The 21,815-nt window shown below is 42.1% G+C and overlaps 2 protein-coding genes across 2 annotated transcripts; one reads left to right on the plus strand and one right to left on the minus strand.

The window, feature by feature from the left end:
- Nucleotides 1–750: 750 nt before the first annotated feature.
- angptl6 (angiopoietin-like 6) lies at nt 751–10,612 on the minus strand. The gene is made up of 6 exons (XM_072674589.1): nt 10,133–10,612; nt 8,941–9,078; nt 8,622–8,829; nt 1,856–2,049; nt 1,306–1,576; nt 751–935 (listed from the first exon to the last, which is right to left on the minus strand). The coding sequence occupies exons 1-6, from the start codon at nt 10,610–10,612 to the stop codon at nt 751–753; spliced, it is 1,476 nt and encodes a 491-aa protein (XP_072530690.1).
- Nucleotides 10,613–14,002: 3,390 nt separating this feature from the next.
- ppan (peter pan homolog) lies at nt 14,003–21,782 on the plus strand. The gene is made up of 12 exons (XM_072675296.1): nt 14,003–14,190; nt 15,560–15,730; nt 15,816–15,917; nt 17,004–17,054; nt 17,823–17,993; nt 18,223–18,299; nt 18,503–18,610; nt 20,091–20,214; nt 20,372–20,450; nt 20,554–20,683; nt 20,842–21,008; nt 21,111–21,782. Exons 1-12 carry the CDS (start codon nt 14,176–14,178, stop codon nt 21,521–21,523), a joined length of 1,608 nt encoding a protein of 535 aa, XP_072531397.1. The 5' UTR covers nt 14,003–14,175; the 3' UTR covers nt 21,524–21,782.
- Nucleotides 21,783–21,815: the final 33 nt, after the last annotated feature.

The following is a 21,815-nucleotide window of genomic DNA, read 5'->3' on the forward strand; positions in this document are numbered from 1 at the left end:
TGGCAGGTAGTGGTGTTGTAGTTCTGTTGCGCCACACCAACCACTTTTTAAAACTGTTCATGTTTAATTCATGCTTCTCAATGTTCTTAGTTTCTTAAGCACTTTATTATCATATTAACATCCTTTTTATTTACTTCTTGTTATGTCACTTTATGCCAAGTGCTGACAAAATCTGCAGGGAGTGGCACGAGGCCAGTGTCCGACTCCCAGGCCTCACATTGAACCCAGATGCCATTGCCAACAATGTATAAAATATATATATATATATACACATTTTATTGTGTATTAAAGAAAAGTGTTTATAGTGTTACTGAGTTGATCAAGCTAAAATCGTCGTCATCATCATGTCCAGTGTTGCATCGTCTCACAGGCATAGTCATAACCCAGCACACATAAACACATGCATTTCAGAAATCAAAAGCTACCTTAGAACATTATATAAAAAGATCTGCTAGTTCATGTAAAACAATCAAATCCATATTCCAATGACAATGAGTCCAAAACAGTCCACGAATCGTTCATTATATCCATGGTTACGATTTGTGAACCGAACGTTTAAAATGACCTCTAAATAATAAAATATCAAGTTATCCAAAAGAGACAATCTTCAGGTCCTACAAGTTAACATAGAACCCAGTTTTTGTGAAGCTTCTCGAACATTTATTGCCATGTATGTCCCATATCCACATGAAAACGTCCTGTCTGGTTCTCTCAGTTGGCGCTTTGCCCGTCTCAGCGGTCTCGTTCTCGTTAAATGGCCTTGATCATCATCATCACCTTCTTAAGAGAGTACGAGCCTCCGTGAAACTCGGCCCAGTAGACTCCATCCTGGTAGCGGCTTCGGTAGTGCCCTCCTCTGTACCACACCCCATTCAGGTTAGAGTGGGCACACATGTGATACCACCAGCCACCCTTCTGGTAATGTGCACAGTTACCTAGGGGAGGACACACAGGAGAGAAGGCTGAGCATCATGACGTTACAGACAGTAAATAACCCTTATTTAGAGGCTTTGCTCCACAATCGATACAGTACTGCTGTCTAAATGTACAGTGGAGTCCAGTGGCGCACCCAAACTTCATCAAAATCCATCAGGCTTGTGTAGATGTTGCTTTGAAGACCTCTAAAGCTAGACGTTGTGGTGAGGACGCAGAAGAGGGTTTCTTCTGATGAGTCACTGCACAGGAGAACAGTGCACCACCACTACAGAGTCAAGAGCTAAGAGGTGCTTCATGGCATAAACAGCACAGAGGACCTGGGAGGGTTAGGACTGAGATAAGCAAAGGTGACAGCTGACACACGCCTACCTGTATAGGCATCCTTGTCACGGTCTAGGGTGGTGAAAGCTTTGTTGCTGTGCCATGAGAGGGAGTCGCCAGCATCGCCTTGGTAATTTCCCAGCCTCAGGCGATACCAGTCACTCTCGGGTTCCACCCGGAAGTTGTCGTACTCGGCGTACACCTGCCGCCCTTGCCAGTCCTCCATGACCACTCTTAGCTTGTATGTGGCCTGAGAGGTCAGCCAGTACAGGTGCTCCAGGCCCAGCCAGTACTCGCCGTCCAGATTCCCAAAGCCTTGCTGTGGAGAGAAAGACAATTGATGCCCGAGCTTGAATTGAATGCAATGGTTGGGCCAGAAATGTGATTTCACAAAAGCTGTGTCTGAAACTACTTCGGATGTCCCAATCTGATCCACTTGACTATGGATACGGTCACAGATGTCAAAATCAACGAGAGCACTATTGGAGCCCCCTTGTAGGGACCCTTCAGCCTATTCCATATAAGTGAATACGTAAGCGGGTGTGTGATTCTGGTCTGTGTGGTGCTTTGTGTCTAAAAGAGGGTACGGCAAGCTGACCTTGTACTGCTCCCAGTTCCTGAAGAAGTTGACAGAGCCATCCTGTCTCCTCTGGATGACGGTCCAGCCACCGAGAGCGCGGCCGTGCTCGCACCACGCCTGCAGCAGGCGGTTGGATTGCCGTGGACGTAGCAGGTAAATGCCACTTGTGCTTTCACCTGTGTCGAGGACGTGCTGGCAGTCGTGCCATGGACCTGCAGGCAGGGGGAGACACATTCACTGAGGTTTCTGGGTGGGCACAGAATGATGTCCGATGTCTTTGTCTTTGCTAATTCAGGCATTCCTAATACCCACCCCTTAGCAAGAGCTAGTCTGTCACATGATGCTAGCAGCACTGGGAAGGTGAAGGCAACCCACCAAGCATGTGATGTCTTATGGATGTTGTTTTTGGACTCATTCTGGTTGGTCCATCATGGCCTTTATTTAGCTCAGATATTGGGCTGGTTTGGTGTAAATTTAGCCCAGGATGGACGTCTGTTTTGGACCACATGGATTGATTAGATCTAGGTCTAAATGTGACCTAATTTAGATTAGATCTAGGTCTGAAACAGTGCCAAAAAAGACTTTGCAAGGTCAGACTAACAAAGAAACTTTAAAAAACGTTTTTGTTTGTCTTTTTCTAGACGTCTTTCCACCTTTCACTTTCATCTAAATTTATACGTAGAAAATGAGTCTTAACAAATTTTTCGGCCTTTTGAAAAAGACGACTTTTCACCTTTCAACCAAAATGGGACGAAGTTTAACGAACAGCATGGATATGTTTTCTAACGTCTTTTTCAACAATGTTGTGCTGGAGGGCTAGCATGAAGCTAACTAACTGCATCTTTTCAGAATGCTACTACCATGACGTTGGACTGTCACTGGACAGCTGAACACGCTGGGAGGAGAACACTCTAAGAAACTGCCAGTTCTGTTAGGTGAGCTAGTGTTGCGCTAAGTGATGAGGGGGGGGGGGAGGTCCAGTTATGCTCTCTGGAACTCCTGACTTCGGAATCGCCTTGTGCACAATCCTCCTGATCTACGGTTAAAAAGGCTGCACTTAAATTAAGCTATACAAACAGAACACACATACATACTCTGAACCAATCATGCTGACTGGCTGTGTGTTAGAGTTAAGATTCTTTGCCCAAGCCTGAGCCCGACCCAATGCCTAACCCGAACTCAGGCTGGGTCAGACAGAACGTGCACAGGCTTGGGTAGGGTCAGGCTAGATTTTTGGGCCCAATCTGAGCTTTACGGTGTAAAAGCTGTTAGCTAAATTATCTTAGCAGCTCCAGTTCAAAACTAAAGACACCAAACCTGAGCCATATCAAGAGCCCTTCGAGCTTAAAGTATGGCTTGGCTTGACCCACCATCCTTTCGAACGAATGGAAGACAAGCATCTAGACTGTTGTACATGTCCGGTCACCAAAGTGTTAAAACGAAGGCCTTCTCCTTCAAGAGCACATAAATTAGCTCTAATCTTGCACTTCTTAAAGACTTGTGATTGTATAATATAAGGTATCAGTACTGCCTATAATTGGATTCTAGCCTATTTACACTAGCTAGAGACAGCTGGCACCTCTGGGACAGTAAGTAGCTCTGGATAAGATCATCTACCCTAAATATACATGTCTGGATGACGACAATATATGACTATATTTGCTGTGAACACTTGACTGTTTTCTATTCCTTTAAGGCCCTGTAGGCTCTAGAAGGTGAGTGGCACAGTAAATACCACATTAAGTGAGTAAGGCTAAATAAACTCGGGACTGACCCTCCATACATTAACGGCTGGAATTTGTCCTCAGCTGGTTGGCGTATGCTGATAATGTGTGTGTACGCTAAGTGAGTGCTACTGACGGAGGGGAGCGCGAAGGGGAACTCTCTAATGAGAAGATGGTGTGAAGGAACCAAGCAGATTACAAGGGACGCCTTGGAATTCTGGTCTGTTTATCGAATCCTCGGCAAGGTCACGCACCGTATACACACAGCCTCAGCCAATCTCCCAGCCTGCCCTTATCTGTTTACTGCAGAAGAATGTCCAGCGGCAGTCTCCCACAAAGCCCACGAGAAACAGGTCTCATGTCAAGCGTCATACATCACCCTCTACATGTGCACGTACACAGGCAGATTTTACAAGGCATGTTTGTAGTATAGTTCGCGTGCTTTCTCACACTGTGTGAAAGGCAGTATGGCCTAATGGGCTGCTACTGTTTTTAGCCACGCTAAAATTATCACAGTGTCAGAAGCCACATCTTTACATCAGTATGAGATTACTAGAAGGAAGTGATGAGTCAGGGATGCTAGGATGCATTTCTGTGAGCTTTGAGATACACTGTCATCTTGAATCTAGAATAAATACATAAAATCATGTTTAGATTCTTGAGAGAACATTGTAAGATTAAATAGCATATAGAAATTACAGAACTTTGACTTTTTTTAACTTAATGTTATTCTATTGTGTTCTCAATCTGTTGGCAGCTGATTTAGTTTTTTTTTTTAGAAAAAAATAAGGCCTGAACCAAGAAATGTTGTCTGCCAATGACAAGAGGGCAATTCCACTACTTAAATTAAATAGATTTTATTCTTTTATCTATCATATTTATTGTATCAGTGCCATGCAAAACCCTTGTATCTCCATAATGGCAACTGGAAAAGAAAAAAAAACCTTCATAATTTTCAATGGAAGTCAAAAGTGTATTTCTATTGGTCCATTTATCATGAACATCATCTTAGCAATATAAGGAACAGCTGCCAGATTCACATTATATATAAAATCTAAATGTATAAAACATTGTGTAAAAATGTATATATATATATATATATATATATATATATATATATATATATTTTTTTTTTTTTTTTTTTTTTTTTTTTTTTTTTTTTTTTTTTACATATTGGGAACTATGTTTGGGCAACTTTTCAAGTTTGACCAAAAACTGTGTCTGTGTTTGCTGAATTAAACCATAAAAAAGGGAACTAAGCTTCCCAGCTTTCTATGCGGTCCTGTCCCATTCTATTATCTCTCATCATGCTGATTAAGCACGGTAAAAGAGCAATATTCAAGGCCCTTATCCTGGACAACTGAACGTTCCCACTTTCCAGGAATGAAGACGTGTAAAGTAATGTGTAAACACTGTTAAAGTTTCACTCCTCAGTCCAGTGATTGATTGGTATTAACGATGGCCCAAAGCGTGCCGAGAAAACATTACCCCCACACCATTCCACCACCTCCACCAGCCTGGACTGTTTACACAAGGCAGGTTGGGTCAATGGATTCAAGCTGTTGGTTCCAAATACCGACACTACCATCTGTGTGATCCAATAGGTTAAATAGACCAGCCCACAGGTTTGTCCAGTCTTCAACTGTCCAGTTCTGGTAAGCCTGGGCCTCTGCAGTCCTGCAGCACTGCAGCCTCAGCTTTCTGTTCTTGGCTGAAAGAAGAAGAAGCTGATGTGGCCTTCAGCTGTTGTAACTCATCCACCTCAAAAGTTGGACGTGTCGTTGTTGTGCATTCTGAGCTGCTTTTCGGCTCACCACAATTGTGCAGAGTGGTTATCTGTCAATTGTGCAGAGTTACTGTCAGTAGCTTACTGGCAGCTTAACGCTGTGTAGATAACTGCATGAATGAGTAGGTGTACAGCTCCTCCAAATAAAGTGCTTAGTGTCTACTATTCACTATTCACAGAAATGATCTTGACTGGCATCTTAAAAACATCTAAAAATGAGAAATTCAAGAGAATCTAGACGGTCTCACTTGCCAAGACCCTTTTATGTAAGTCTAGTAAAACTGTAAATGGAAGCTGAGAACTGTTCAAGTGGGATTTTTTGACAGACGCTCTTTTCAATGACAAACGACAGACAGAACACAGTGGAACAGCTCAAGCCAAGACACACCAAACCCACTGCTTTTGTGTAATAACTGTTACTGGTATCCCCCCTCTGTTTCCTGCTGCCGGTGCTGTGTCCGGTAGCTGAAGCTTTGGAAAGGTGGGGCTGTTAAATGAGCGACCACCTTGCACTGTCTATCCTGTAATCACTCAGGGCAGTCCCAGAGGCAAGATCACACACAGTGGCTCTTTTTCTGTGTGTGTGTGTGAGTGGATTTCATTGATCCTTTTCTCTGTAGATCAGAGGTTACTTCTGCAGAACACCTGAACACCAAAGTCATTTATTTATACCCAACAATTTTTCACGATGTCGCCACCTCCTTCTGGAATTCACTGGCCGCTCCAGCTGCCGAAGCACAAAGCCTTGGTGTAGTCATGGATGACCAGTTATCATTCTCGACCGCAAATCGGACTCTGCCATGCAGATTCCTTCCTTTATAGAGAGGTCACTCAGGTGCTCGATCAGTCTTTTGTCACTTCGAGATTTGACTACTGCAACTCTCTTCTGGTTGGTCTCCCTTTGAGCACCATCATGTCACTTCTCTGCTGCGTTCTCTCTTCACTGGCTTCCTGTAGCTGCTGCCTGCATCACATTCAAAACCCTCATGCTGGCCTACAAAGCCAGGAATGACCGCCATGGTCAAAAGGAAGACAAGCGTCCAGGCTTTTTTCTGTCTTGGTATTGAAGTGGTAGAACGAGCTTCCCCAGGGTGTCTGAGTGAGTGGCTCGCTGTCTTCAAACGCAGACTGAAGACCCACCTCTTCCGAGAATACTTGGGCAAAGTGTAGTGCCGAGTGTTGCAGTCTCCATACTGATTTTTGTATTCAGTCGTATCTAAGCTTAGAGGGATCTTTTGGACTCTAGCCAATATAAACTAGCTAAGGGTATTTTCTGAGTAAAGAGTAAAGCACTTTTCTATGTCGCTCTGGATGACCAAACCAGGAATGAAAGAAGCAATTATCTGCTCAAGTTAAAGGCAGATGGGCTCCAACAGCAATCCATCCAAATGACCAAAGAACCCATGTTCCACAGACATCGATGTGTAACCAGGAATGTCCAGCTAACGTCCAACTAAGGCTTAAATTACATCCATTTAAAGGATAAATCCTCATATCTGAGAGCACAGTCGAGTCGAGCGAATGGTCTGAGGAGTGTTTTCCACTGTTTTCAGGCTCATTTATCCAGGTTTGCATGCTTTCCCTTTTAATTGAACTTAGCATGTCGCTGAATTCACAACGCCGGGGGGTCGTTTTTTTCATCACCTGTTTTCAGAGCATGACTTCACCAAACAGTGAGCTCCTACACGTTTCAGTGCCTGGATTCCAGAAGTCGTTTCTGCGAACTGTAGCAATCCATTAGCTTCTGTTCTCTTTAGCTTTTGGCAGTCAAAAAGCCCAACATCCCAGTTCCAATCCAACACAGCATTTATTTAAAGTGGGGCCAGCTGTTCAGAATTCTGCTGGGAATATAGGTGGGAATATGCAACCGAGCTGGTTCCTGTGGCATCAGAGAACGCTCATGTTGCATCTTAGTTTCCATACATTATATGCACATAAGTATTGGGACACCTGCTTATCCATTGTTTCTGAAATTAAGGTGTATTAAAAAAAGAGTTGATGCTGCTTTTGTTGAAGTGACTCTACTTTCTACTGTCTAGGAAAGAAGGCTTTCTACTAGATTTTGGAGGAGCACTGCTGTGAGGATTTGATAGCGTTCAGCGACAGGAGCATAGGTGAGGTCAGGATGTTGGATGAGTACCACCCTACCTCATTCCCATCTCCCCAATGTGTCCCAAAAGTATAGAATGGAGAACCATCCATCATTCCAGAGAACACAAAACTGCCAGTGTTGGTCCTGAGTTTAGGCATGATTGTCTTGAAGTCTTGCAGGGCACAGCTTAAAATTGCTCATTTCAAAGCTCAGCAGTTTTCAAAGCTTATACTGTAAGTAGCGGCCATGCTGAGGCCTGCATTCTGACCACACTTCTGTCTGTCTAAGCAAAATTCTAGCGAGTTTACATGATATTACTCAACAGTTTGACACAGTGTAAGGAAACGTGTGTGATGATGTACTCCTGCAGTGTGCCAGATGCAAACTGCTGCAATAATGCTCCCATTTACATTTATATTGAAGGCATTTAGCAGTCGCTCTTATCCAGAGTGACTTACAAAAGTGCTTGTCTGATCACTCAGAAAATACCCTTCCAAAAGATCCCTCTAAGCTCAAACACAAAAGTCAGTATGGAGACAGTAATACTCAGCTACTACACCTAAGTACTCTTGGAACAGATGGGTCTTCCATTACTTGTCAGCTGAGTTAGCCTACGGTGCTAAACTTAAGAAGCAAACTTTAAAGGGCCTGCATGTATGTAAACATTCATACATTCAGAACATACCATTCACATAACCTACCCACTACTTGTCAACACCCTAGCAACCACTAAGCAACACCATTGCAGCCACCTGAAATAGCATAGCATGTATCTAACAGCCGCTTAGCCAGAGCAACCCCTTGGGACACCATAGCAACCAGTTAGCAACACCATAGCACCTACCTGGGATAACACAGCAACCACTTAAAAACACAATCAAATCTGCCTAGCAATTACCTAGCAACAACATAGCAACCACCTCTAAAACCAAAGCAAGCACCTAACAACATCATAGCAAGAACTTAGCAACCAATCAGCAGTATCATAGCAGCCAGCTAGCAATACAAGAGCAACCACCTGGAATACCATAGCATTCACCTTGCTTGCCACATGTATCAACATGTATCTAACAACATAGCTACGGCTTAGCAACACCATAGCAACCACCTCTGATAGGAATTTAGAAGAAGGGCCTTTTTAAAGCAGTTTACATTTGAAAAGTGCTTGTTACATGACTGTACCTGGAGTCTTAGTGACCGGGTAACTGATGAATGGTGTGTCTGTAGGAAGATCTGACGAGGGCGTAAAGAACTCCTGAACCTCCTGCGATGTTTCCTCCTGTTGCTGAGTGGCGCTCTGGTCCCTTTGGACATAACTGACCACGTGTTTATGCTCAGACTTGCTGTTTTGCAGCTTGGCGGACGTGTTAACTGCTGACGATGCAGCGTCCTGTCAGGGTCAGGATAAAAAGGACACATGCATGTATAAGTATACCTTGCATGTATTGTTTGATATGCCCACTTAACTGATGGGTTTAGATGATGGTCAGACGCCTCTCACCTGCTGTGCTTTGGTGGCGTCGCAGAGCTGGCAGTGTTTCTCCAAGTGTGTCATTAGCTGACTCTGGTTGCTCACCAGAGAGGCGAGGGTCTCGTATTTCCTCTCCAGATCTCTGTAGTTGTTGGATACCTGTAACAGCTGAGGCCAGTCCGGAAGAAAGACAGAGCAAGATAGTGTATGAGCTCAGAAATCCCTGAGGTAACAAGAGCAGAACCCCCCCTCCACCTCAACTAATCACCAACCCACCTTATCCTCAACTGCACAACTCATCCTAAAGGTAACCATCATTCCAGAGAACACAGTCCCACTGCTCCACAGCTCAATGATGGGAGGCTCTATACCCCTCTAACTCATTAGGCATGGTGCTCCAGAGAGTCTTGCTGTATTGGCAATACTTCTCTACAGGGACTAGACAAGCTGTGTGTGTTGTGAAAGCTGAATGGATATGTTAAAGGGGTGTCCACAAATATTTGGACATGTGTATGACATATGTATGACATATGAGCATCCTAGGCGTTGAACAGTTGTGATTTTTTTCTTTGTCAGGGTCTCAGATCTTTATTATCAATAATCAAAAATGAGGTATGTCACGAATCGCAACTCTTCAAAAATAGGTTCCTCTAAGTAACTAAGGTCTAAAGACCTGAAAACAAGAGTAGTATAAGGCCACAAGACAGGGGAAGGCTATAAAAAGAAGCATTATCAACTTGTGGTTTCTACAGCAAGCAAAAAACAAAATCCGCAGATGGCTGTCAAGGCCCTGCATTAAGGTCTAACAAAAGAGAGGTGTGCACTGTTCCACTGTGCAGCATTGCTTCACTCAAGCATACCCAGCCAACATGCTTATGTGGGGCTCATAGGGGTTGGAACATGGGCTAGGTGGGTTCCAGGTGGGCCTGGGCTCTGAGGGTGTTTGTTTGTGATTTTACTGGGACCTAGTTGGTCTTCTCCAATCGGCCTCATCCTTACAGCCCACCTTAATCTCACATGGGTCCCACCTAGGCAGTGTACAACCAAGATGTGGCCCATGTTCAAGCTCTCCTGGTCCCATCACTGACCCTGGTAGGCATCTATATGTAGGCACAAAACTTTCTGGTTCCAAGTTGGGCTACCCATACAGGCCCCACATGGACATGCTAGCTGGGTATTCCTCAAAAGAGTCATATCTCTTAGCTAAGAAACCCCGGACTACCTGTGAGGTTGCATTGAGCAGCAGACTCTCCAGACGCCGCTGCTCCAGCATCTGCTCCTGCTTGTGGATGATCTCGTGCAGTAGCTGGGCATACAGCTGTGTGATCCGGGCGTTCATGCTGCTGCTTTCTCTCCGTAGCACGCTAACCTCGCTCGCCAGCGACCCCTCCTGCTCCAGACGCTTGTGCAGCCTCTCCAGCTGCTCCTGCTGGCGGCCCAGCAGGGTACGCAGGGCGGCCGTCTCCGAGCTGTTGGCCCTTGCTGTCTCTGTGCTCACACACAGCGCCCCCTTCAGCTTCTGCTGGGGAACAATGAAGGTGTAGGAGCAGCGCCCCGCCTTCGAGTCGGAGGAGCGCGATGGGCGTTTCTGGGCACCCTCGCTTTTTGAGCTGTCAGGATGAAAGGCCTCTCCCCGGCCCTCCACACCCAACATTACCAAACCCACTAGCAGCAGTAAAGCGCATGTGACCTGAGGGTCCATTGGTGTGTCCAGTGGTTGTTCCTTTCATCTACTGTTGGCTTCCTGAAAGAAACACCAGTGTCATTTCACTGTGCAGTTCTTAGGTACTTGGACTTGGTGTTGTAGTTATTAGAGTGCACTTGAGAAAGACAATGTCTGTGGTCCAAAGGGGCCGTGGCATTGATGTATACCAGATGTTCCTGGTTAAATGTGGGAGGCCTAAGCCTATTGCTGGGTTAATTAGCAAGTCAACATGAGCAAAACCATGGTCAACAAAACAACAGCCCAAGCCAACAGTCTCCCAGCTTCCATAGTTCAGAGTCAATACACATCCAAAACGGAAGAGTACAAGAGGCTCTATATAGATAGCGTTCAACTCCTTATACTCAAGACTGATGATACTTTTGTGAGTCAATTTGTTATTCAGTATCTTCTGTAACAAGTTTAACAAGCAGTGACAACTTTAATTATTCAGTAATTACTGTAATTCATTCAGAATGTAAATTATTAAAGAACTGCTATAAACTATGCAGCAACTACTACACATATTCAGTGACTATAAATTATTCAGAATCTACTAAATATGATTTATTATCTAATATTAATTATTCATTATCTACTATTCATTATTCATTATCTACTATTCATTATTCATTATTTATTAAATACTTTGAATTAAGCAGTAACTACTGCTATTTATTCTGAAACTACTATTAATTATTCAGTAACTACCATTAATTATATAGTGAGTACTACAACGTACGGAGTAACTACTATTAATTATTCAGTGAGTACTATACATTACGGAGTAAGTACTATTATTTTGGAGTAGCTCCTATAAATTATTCATTACCTACTATTAATTATTCAGTAACTACTATACATTATTTAGTATATACTATAAACTGTTCAATACAATCAACACTTTGAATTATGCAGTAACTTCTACTATTAATTATTCAGTGATTACTATTAAGTATTCAGTAACAACTAATAATTATTCAGTAACTACTATTATTTATTCAGGATCTACTATTTTTTATTCAGTGAGTACTACAAAGTTGGGAGGTACTGCTTTAAATGATTCAATATCTACTCTTAATTATTTGGTAACTACAATACATTACATTAATTAGTTTCTACTATAAATTCTTTATATATTTGACTATGAATACTATACTTTACCACAAATAATGCAGTAACTAGAAATGATTTAGTATCTACTATAAATGATCCAATAACTACTTTTTGGTATTTACTATAACATATTCACTGAGTACTATAAAGTATGCAGTAACTAATGAACAAATGAATTTGCTATAAATTATCTATTATCTATTAAAAACTAAAGCTTAATAAAACAAAAGTTAATAGCAAGACAGATTCACTGTCCAGGAATTTCATTTACTGCATGCTTACAACCTAAAAAAAACCCAACCTAACCCTACGAAAATGTGTTATGCATAAATCACGTAAAGCGTAGACTGTACATTTAGAGAGGTATATCATATATAATCTTTTACCTTCTTTGGTGGGAAGTCAGAACAGAAGATCTCTGCTGGCATCCAGTGAAAAGGTCAGTTTTCAGGCCCAGTTAGGTTGAGCCAGGGTCAGTCTGTGGTCTTGATATGAAGTGTAGCTAAGAAACCAAACTCTGGACTAAATGAAGGTGAGGCAAGAAGTATAAAAACACAAGCAGAGGAATCCAGTGAAGATGCTCCTTTGCTAAAGTAGCAGTAAACCACAACCCTGCCCTTTCCAGAGAGCTTCAGCAGTGAAGAGCAGGATGGGAGTGCGCGACACACTGACAGTGGGGCTTTAAAGTAGCCAGATCAGCCCCTGTCCTGCACTGTCTAAACAAAGACAGCAGAGTAATTACAAAGCAGCCTAATAACACCTCCTCCCTCCCCTCAGTTCTCCGACTGGCCTGACCTCCGCACTGTCTCCACCTTCTCCATTAAGAAGATTTTACTAGAGGACTAGTGTTGAAGTTTTAGTCAGCGCTGGCGGCTGCAGACAGTCTGGGACTTCTCTAACAGAAAACGCAGGAGAATGTACAGTGCTTACAGTGGGATTCAGGCATTCTGGTGTTCAGAGGTTTACTCACATTCATCATGGACATTGTCATGGCAGTGTTGGGCCTTCAGTGAGGTCTTCTTTATCTGGGGCAGAATGACTGGCCGCATTTATCAAACAAGAAATTTGGTGCACAACTTTTATTTTGTGGGGTTTTCTGAAATCAACATGATCAAAAATGTTCATGCAGCATCTAATATTGGCTCATTGTTGCTTAGCAGGTTGCACCTTGACCAGATACTTTTGGTAGCCATCAAGAATTTGTTTTGTTAGTTTTAGTAAATTAGGTGGTTTTCTGGCCTGGACCTGACTCTTACCACAGTATCCTTTTTTTCATCCTTTTAATTTAAAAATACACACCGAACAAGATATACTAAAGATACAGAACACAGTTTACCAAATATACTAAAATATACAGAATATTCAGAACAAAGTATATTATATATACAGAACTAAATATACTATATATCACTGATGTCCAATTAAAAACAAGTATCTCCATTTTGTCAGTTTTTAAGTTTTCTCCATGTTTGAACCCTGTAGCTGCTCTGTACACTGTAAATGATTCTGGATGAACAGAGCAATAGAAATGCTTTCTTATTATTTTATTTATTTACATTCATGCTTTTCAATTTTACATTGACTTCAATTTAAAGAACATTTTTGCCTTCTCCTTTCAACTATACCGAACAAAATATACTAAGTATACAGAAACAAAATATTGTAAATATACAGAACATAATATAGTAAATATACAGAACAAAATATAGTAAATATACAGAACAAAATATACTAAGTAAATGGAACAAAATATAGGAAATATACAGAACAAAATATACTAAGTAAATGGAACAAAATATAGTAAATATACAGAACAAAATATAGGAAATATACAGAACAAAATATACTAAGTAAATGGAACAAAATATAGTAAATATACAGAACAAAATATACTAAGTAAATGGAACAAAATATAGTAAATATACAGAACAAAATATAGGAAATATACAGAACAAAGTATGTTGCTCCACCGTATGTACATGTATGCTATGCTTTTCTCAGACATCAAATGCACATATTAATGCCACTGCCAAAATAATCATATTTTTTATGTTCTACATATTTCACATTTTTGAATTAGTAGGGAGAGAAAATGGTCTAATGCTGCTTTAAAGTTGCAAACAAACATAAATAAACAAAAATAAATAAATAAATGCTACTGGAGTGTGTTGCAGTGTCGTCCAGCAGGTGGCGATACAGACTCTGTCTGTCAGCGCGCTTCTTCTCTGCCCTGGTTGTTCTGCGCGCAGCCCCACGTGTTTCAGAGCGCCTCATGCTCTTCCACTGCGGGCTGAGGAAGAAGACCGAGCATGAGGGCTGCTGAGGAAGATGGTGTTCAGATCGCACATGAACATTAGATCGAGTTGAACTCCTGAAGAGCTTTAGAGCACGGCTTCCCTCACAGCTCCTGTCTCCCATAGCTGTGTTTTGATTCTTTATTTGAGAAGATGGGGAAACACAAGGTAGGAGATCACTGAGCCTCGCAGGCTAGCTAGCTAAATGCTAATGCGTTAGCTTAGAGATCATAACGTAGATTTATTGGTTTGCTAATCGATTGATCTTTTTTATTTGATTATGTTATTGTAGAGGTGGACTTTCTCGAGAAAGACTTTGCTACCAGTCGTTGCAGACAGCTAGCTAACTTTGCTGATGAGCGCAGTGTGGCTTTGCACAGCTTTCTGATCGCTTCAGCGGTAGTTGTAGTAGAAGTGAGAAGATCTCAGCTATCAGAGTGGTGTATTATTAGTGGGGAGTTAATTGTAGGGCCATGGCTGTTGATTTAAGCTGTACATGACATTAAATGATGTGCTTGAACTTCAGTCCAGAAGTCTGACTTCAGTCCAGTAGCAAGCGTGGGGTGTAACGTGGCTTAGAGGAGTCGCTGCCTCCTGTTACCATCTACCCTTATGGTGTGTGTGTGTGTGTGTGTGTGTGTATGTGTATATATATATATATATATATATATATATATATATATATATATATATATATATATATATATATGATAGATAGATATATACACACAAACATGTATGTATATGTGTGTGTGTATATGTGTATATATATATATATATATATATATATATATATATATACACACACACATATACATACACACATATACATACATGTGTATATGTATAAATTGTGTGTATGTAAAAATATATATATATATATATATATATATATATATATATAATAATGTTTGTATAATCTCATTTTGAACAAATAATTAGTAATTCAGATGGGCATTGAGTAAAATGCATAGTTCTATTGAAAGCTATTACATTAATGGTAATACCTAATTGATTTTTTCTTTGTGTATGTGTGTGTGGTTATTTTTGGAGGTTTTGGCCTGACATTTACTTAAAAAAAAAAAAAAAAAAAGTCTGTTCATGTCTTGTGTCTAGGGTGGGCAATTCCAGTCCCGGAGGGCCAGATTCCTGCACAGTTTTGTGCTTTTCCTGCTTAAACACACCTGATTCATTGATTCATCTCACCTGTTGCTTGCCAGGTTTTGTAAGCTTGTTAGAGCTGAGAAATCATCTAACTGTGCTAGACTCTGACTCCTGTAGCCCACTCCTTTTTTTCCCCCAGATTTGCACCACTATAAAGAAAATCTTGAGTCAGTTCTCCACAATTAACTAGTTCACATCAGAACCCTCTCTCTGTCTTTCTCTCTTACTTTGTTTACATCGTAAAAATTCAATTGTTATAAACGTTTACTATGAATTAAAAAAGTCTCCTTGACCCACTGCCGGGAGAGAATTCAGTAAACAGATGGCATTGTTAATATCTAAGAGAGATAATGCGTGAGTTTTTGTCTTTCAGACTAAGAACCAGAAAACCGTACGTGTGGCCAGCACTCACTTGGCTGAGGAGGAGTACGGGACCGTGCCGCACTCCTTCGTGTTCCACCGAGGCCAGATTGGTGGGAATTTGAGCCAGCTGGTTATGGATATGCGGCGAGTCATGGGCCCCTACACAGCGAAGTCTTTGAAGGTATTGGACCCCGACACATGTATCAGGTTTAGTTATGGGAGCGGTGCCACTTTGGAGTGTCTGACTGTTTCTCTGTGCCGCACAGGTTCGAAAGAAAAACATGCTGAAGGATTTCGTGACCGTAGCCGGACCTCTGGGAATCTCTCACTTTCTAGTATTCACCAAAACGCAGACCAACATTAACTTCGTAAGTAGCCGAACCACGATCCACCATACTGTACTTCTAGTTTATCTCTCAGCGGTGCCGCTGTTGTAGAAATCACTGCCTTGTAGATCACAGTTCTATTTGACACTGTAGACTAGTGATGCTCCTGATTACAGATCTCACTGCATGTATCAGTGTATAGAGTAGAGCTAATAATAAAAAATAGAGCTTAATAAGTGAATCAATGATATATAATACATTTGCCAGTTTTTTCATAGTTTGATTACTACTGACGGTTCTTCCTAAGAATAGAAAAATTAGTTAGTCTGAAACAAATTTTTTTTTGTATATTTATAGTTATCACAGCTACATCAGAATATTATGACCACCTATTTAACAGTGGGAATAACCACCCATAGGTGTTATGAAATTGGACACCCCTTCAGCTTTAAATGAATGCATTCAGCCACTCAAAGTCGCATCAGATTGAAGAATATCAGTTGGGCTCCATGCCCAATGTCCTATGATTCGTTGGGGCAGGAGTCCCACACAGAGATCCTTGATAGGAGGTGGTCTTGGCCTGGTCCCAAACCAGGTGTACTCTGCAGGTTTAAGCTAAACGCCTCCTTACAGCCAGTTTGAGGTATTGGCTATGAACAAATCCTGCGTCTGTCTTTGCCTCATGTTGAACTGCAAGTTTCTGAAATCACACCTTTCTGAGTTCACAGCAGCAGAGCAGATTGCGTGTTGGTACTAAAACACCCGATGAGTAGAAGCGTTGAGAATTTTAGATTTGTCTAACCTCAATACTGCTGTCAGTTTGCTGCAGAGCGACAAAGCGATGGCTGAGGATTTCTGTGTGGTTTTCCATGCTAGAGGTCTCTGACTCATGCTTGTGTTATACTGTATAAGTGTCACTCTTCTAGTGTGGTGAGCATCATCTGATCTTTAACTAGAGTGATGGAGGTTCTCGAAGCAGTGCAAGCGTCCCTGGATGCAGATTTGGACAAGTGTCTGAACATGCTTTGAAAAATGGAATGTGTTGTAATGCTTAGGTGCTTTGAATCCAATTCCTATAAAAGCACGTTGGGTTGTGGAAATTGCTTCACTGTGAATTTCTTCTTACAGAGGCTGGCACGACTTCCCAAAGGCCCCACTCTCTGTTTCCAGGTTACTAAGGTATGGTGGAGGCTTTTCCTTTTTCTCTATTCATTTGTTAAAGCCTCTGGGAACACGTGTTGATATGCAGCTATATATATATATATATATAAAATAAATTTGGGTGTTAAGTAAAGTGTGAATAGAAACATAAAGCAAATATGTGATAAAAACGCTCCTTAACGTTCTTAATATTCTAATGAGCATTGCTGACAGCCTTCTTAGGTTTGTTTATTTTTGTGGTTTTGGTATCTGGCTCAAGCCGTGACTGGGTGAGCAGCTGCCCCCGCATGCCTCATCGTCCCTCATGGTGAGGGACGACTAGGCTGCCGCGCCCCCAGTCACGTCTCGAACCTTATCTCTGCAAGTTAAGCTCTAGCTTTAGCTCTTTAGATTGCTAAGGGTATGCTGCTGTACATCTGACCCACTTTTAGGACCACCCATTCCACATGGAGAGGAGAGCAATATTGCAGAAATTCTGCAGACGTTAATTAGACTTGGAGAAGATCTTCGTAAGGCCTACTCCGTATGTTTGCAGTGGGGGCTCTGAGGAGCCAGATTAACTTCATTAGTTGGAGCACTCAGATTTAGCTTCCCAGGGGCTTTAAACTTGGTGAATTTGATGATGGCATGCAGACACAAATGATGACACTTCGTAACGTGTTGATTGCACAGTGATCTTATTCAAAGTAAACGCACTGATGTGTCTCCTGGTTCAGCGGAACCAGCTAAATCTGCACTTTTCTGCAGTTAATGAAGTTTTTTTTTTTTTATGTTTATTTTTTGCAGTATTCTCTCATCAAAGACGTAGTTTCGTCATTGAAGAGGCAGAGAATGCATGAACAGCAGTTCACTCGTCATCCGTTGCTGGTGCTGAACAATTTTGGTCTAGATGGGATGCATATCAAGCTGATGGCCACCATGTTCCAGAACATGTTCCCCTCCATCAATGTGCACAAGGTACCGCTCATTTCCTTCCTGTTTGTTAAATACCTGCATGCAGGTCTGTCACACTTTATGTAAAGAACTATTAAAACAATGGAAACGATGATGAATGTATAGTCTCCTGAGGTTGCCTGTGATTTGACTTATCTTCTGAAGCGTTCTGCCTTTGCGATGGTGAACCAGTAACGTCTACCTGAGTCTGTTGGTGGTTTTATATTTTCTCTTCCGTTCCTTCCTTTTTAAGGTCAGCATCAACAGCATAAAGAGATGTGTGCTGCTTAATTATGATGCAGAGACTGAAGAAATAGAGTTTCGCCATTAGTAAGTACCCCCCACCCTGCTTTGTATGTGGGCAATGGCATATGTTGACCAGGGCGCACATGATGAAAGCTTTTAAGAATGACCCTCAAGTGATTGTTTTCAAAGTAAACGCACTGATGTGCCCTGCAACATGGTAAATCTGTGGCTGCGTGGACCTGAAACCGGCCCGTTCATCTATGTGTGCTCTTTTCTGCCCCCTGCAGCAGCCTAAAGGTAGTCCCTGTGGGCATGAGCCGAGGTGTGAAGAAAATCATACAAGAAAGGATCCCCAACATGAGCAAGCTGGAGGATATCAGTGACCTGCTGTTGAAGTAAGTTGTTCAGAGGACCTGAAGGCAAGGTTTCTCTGTTTAGCAGGATAACCAAAGTCAATAATGTTCCTTCTTGGCCTAATCAGAATGTTGATGTCAACAGTAGTGGTTGGTGTTGCATCCAGGAGGATAACTTGCATTGATTAGCTATTTTAAAGCAACATTATGTAGAAAATTGATCTTAAAAATAATGTCATCAAAATCTTGTTGATGCTCCACTGACTGTAATAATGGGGAAAAATAGCTTCCCATATAATAGCTCACCACTGCCGCTCGCTGCTGCTGCACTATGGAGCTTCGGTGCAGCTACATAAGTCCACTCGCCAGAACTGCATATAACCAGAGTCATCATTGTGTATAATCCTGTAATATTGTTATACCACCTCTGTCCACATGCTGCTTTCACTTTAGATGCTGTTTCTGTGTATCTCAGCTTATAAAATTCAGATTTACCACAAGGGGGTAGCGGTGTGAAAGTGAATTACTCCCCACCTGTAGGGGGAGTTCAGAAGCAAAACAGATCAATTCTCACATAATGCTGCTTTAAATAGGAAAACGAATGACCATGTGAAACACCATACAGAAAGGTAACTTGAAGGTAACCCCTGCCAGACCCAGTAGGGGGCGCCAGTCATTTTAGCCTGAACACCCATGGATTCAAGGCTGCGGAAACATCTGTTTGGGACTGTGATCAAATGTAACCACGTACAAAAATAAATGAGGTTTTAGGTTTTCCCGTTTTCCAGGAGTGCTGCTGTAATGCGGAACCCAATGAGGGGAAGTGGGTGTCTCAAGTCAGCTAAGGTCAACAACAGTGACATTAGGAGCAGCTAGTTTGTCTCTGAATATTGAATATTCCTATGAATAATAACACACAATTAAATAAACTTCAGTGTTTAATGATACAGAGAATTACACAGAAAATCAGATTTGTTTTAACAATTTCTTGTTTAAATTTCTCAAACTGGGTACATATTTATTTTAGATTGGTGCAGTGCACAAGGCACCATCCGCCCGGACATACGTTTGTTATTGGTTAGTCCCATGGTGTGTGTGTGTGTATATATATCTCTTGGTGGAATTTGAGGTTTACTAATGCTGAAGAATCGTAATTGGGTCAATGTGTGAGGTGGTTTTGACCCATAACATCAGGCTAGCTGTGTGATCGTGTTTATCTACATTTATTTGAAGCATTTGAGCCTTGAAATATAAACCTTTTGCTATGAACTCTTGCCTGACCCTGTACCTTACGATGCAGATGATGATGATGCTTTTAAGCTTCTTGATTGTTCAGTGATTTTTCAAAGTAAACGCTCTGATGCATCAGGTTCAGACTGGTCTGCAAGCAGTCTTGGTGGTGTTGTTTTTTAAAATATATAAATAAAAACGTATAAATAATACATTTTTTTATTTGATTATTATTATTTTAAGATAAAGTAACTTTGTAACTGAAAAATGTCTTGTGTTCTTGCTCTGTAAGAGGGGTGAACCTGTCTGAGAGCGAAGCTGAGCAAGACGGAGATCACAACATCACTGAGCTCCCTCAGGTGTACTCGGGCCGTGGGAACATGAGGTCCCAGCAGAGCGCCGTCCGGCTGACAGAGGTGAGGGATTGCGCGGTCTCTTGAACCTGTAAAGATCAGCGACTCAGGCCTGTCGTTATGGCATGATTTATGTATAACATCATTTTGTGATTTTTTTTTTTTTATTATTATTATTATTTTTATTTATTTATTTATTTATTTCGTCTCAATGCTGTAGATCGGCCCTAGAATGACCCTGAAGCTAGTGAAGATCATGGAGGGCATGGGAGAAGGGAATGTGCTCTTTCATTCTATTTGTAAGTTTCTTGTGACACACTTTTTATATTTACATACATGGTATACAAAATCATACATTAGCGAATGCTCCGTGTTTGCTAATAACACCATATTCTCACAAAGTCACAAAGTCTGAGGAGGAGCTTAAGGAGATCCTGAACAAGAAAGAGGCCCGTCTGAAGGAGAAGGCAGAGCGAAAACTGAAGCAGGAGGAAAACATCGCCGTGAAGAAGCAGAAACGGGATGAGAACAAGTATGTATGCTGCTATGGGATGCTTCGGCCTTGTTGCTGCACCTTCTGACTGCTCGGTAGCAGGAACCCAATTTCATTAGGTAGCAACAAGCGTAAGCTTAGGGCATGGGCTCTGATTTTCCATTAACCGTCCTCTTAAACTGTTTTAATGACGCCAGGAAAAAGAGTCTGGAAGGGATGAAGAGGAAGCGGAAGCAGGAGGGGGCAGCGTCCAGCGACAGTGAAGTGGAGGATCCTGGTATGCAGGAGGACCAGGCTGCAGACAAGGAGTCTGAAGACGAGGCAGAATACTACAGGCAGGCCGTCGGCCAGGAGCCTGATGAAGGTAGTATTTCTCATGCTTTCATTGGTTAGAACAGCAGCTAGAACTTGAAGAGCTGGCATCTCACTTGCTTCTTTTTTTTTCTTCTTCCTTCTGTCCCTTCAGACATGTTTAGCACAGCAAAGAGGAAACACGGCCCAGGCAAGTCACCCAGACCCTTCAAAAAGAGGAAACTCTCCACCGCCAATGAACAGAAACAAAGTCCGCAGCCTTCGGGCAAGCAAGGTTTTGGTGGTAAGAGGTTTGAAGGGAAGAAAATGGGTAAAGTTGGTTTTGGAGGAAAAGGATTCAAGGCTACCAAAAAGGGGCAGTTTGGCAGCAAGTTTGGAAAGAGCAAGGAGGGGAAGAAGTTTGGAGGAGACAAAGGCAGAGGTTCTGGAGGAAAGCATTCCGGCCCGCGGAAAGGTCCCGGTTCCAAGCCAAAAGGACAAAGACAGAAACCTGGTTCTGGGTTTAAACCGGGCCCCAGAGGAGGCAAAGCGAAGAAGGACTTCAGGCAGAAGAAAGGCAGGAGATGAATGAGCAGCAGATGCTGAGATTAAACAGGAACCTGACCTTTTATGGCAATTTGGATGCCCTCAATGAGTAAAAAACCCTTGCTGATGGTGTTGCCAAAGTTTTCTAAGTTTAGAACTGCTGAGTGTACAGAATCCTCTTCCCTCAGAGGCCGGAGAAAGACTGCATTCTGTCAAAAAGCAGAGTTTGTGGCTTGTGGAAATGAACATGTGTTGCGTTTGCGTTGTTTTCACGTCAATAAAGAATTTGGTCCAGGTTGAAGTGGGTTGTGTGGTTTTGCATCACTTGTAGGGT

Source organism: Salminus brasiliensis, chromosome 3 (genome assembly GCF_030463535.1).
Source record: "Salminus brasiliensis chromosome 3, fSalBra1.hap2, whole genome shotgun sequence".
Classification (NCBI taxonomy): domain Eukaryota; kingdom Metazoa; phylum Chordata; class Actinopteri; order Characiformes; family Bryconidae; genus Salminus; species Salminus brasiliensis.

Bases quoted from the DNA above. Each gene is read 5' to 3' on its own strand.
- angptl6 (XM_072674589.1), bottom strand. From the start codon at position 10,612: ATGGACCCTCAGGTCACATGCGCTTTACTGCTGCTAGTGGGTTTGGTA. The intron at 2,050-8,621 runs GTACAGTCATGT...CCCTGCCTGCAG, and splicing joins CCCGGTCACTAAGACTCCAG to GTCCATGGCACGACTGCCAG. The intron at 936-1,305 runs GTAGGCGTGTGT...GTCCTCCCCTAG, and splicing joins TGACAAGGATGCCTATACAG to GTAACTGTGCACATTACCAG.
- ppan (XM_072675296.1), top strand. The intron at 15,731-15,815 runs GTATTGGACCCC...TGTGCCGCACAG, and splicing joins ACACAGCGAAGTCTTTGAAG to GTTCGAAAGAAAAACATGCT. The intron at 17,055-17,822 runs GTATGGTGGAGG...TATTTTTTGCAG, and splicing joins TCTGTTTCCAGGTTACTAAG to TATTCTCTCATCAAAGACGT.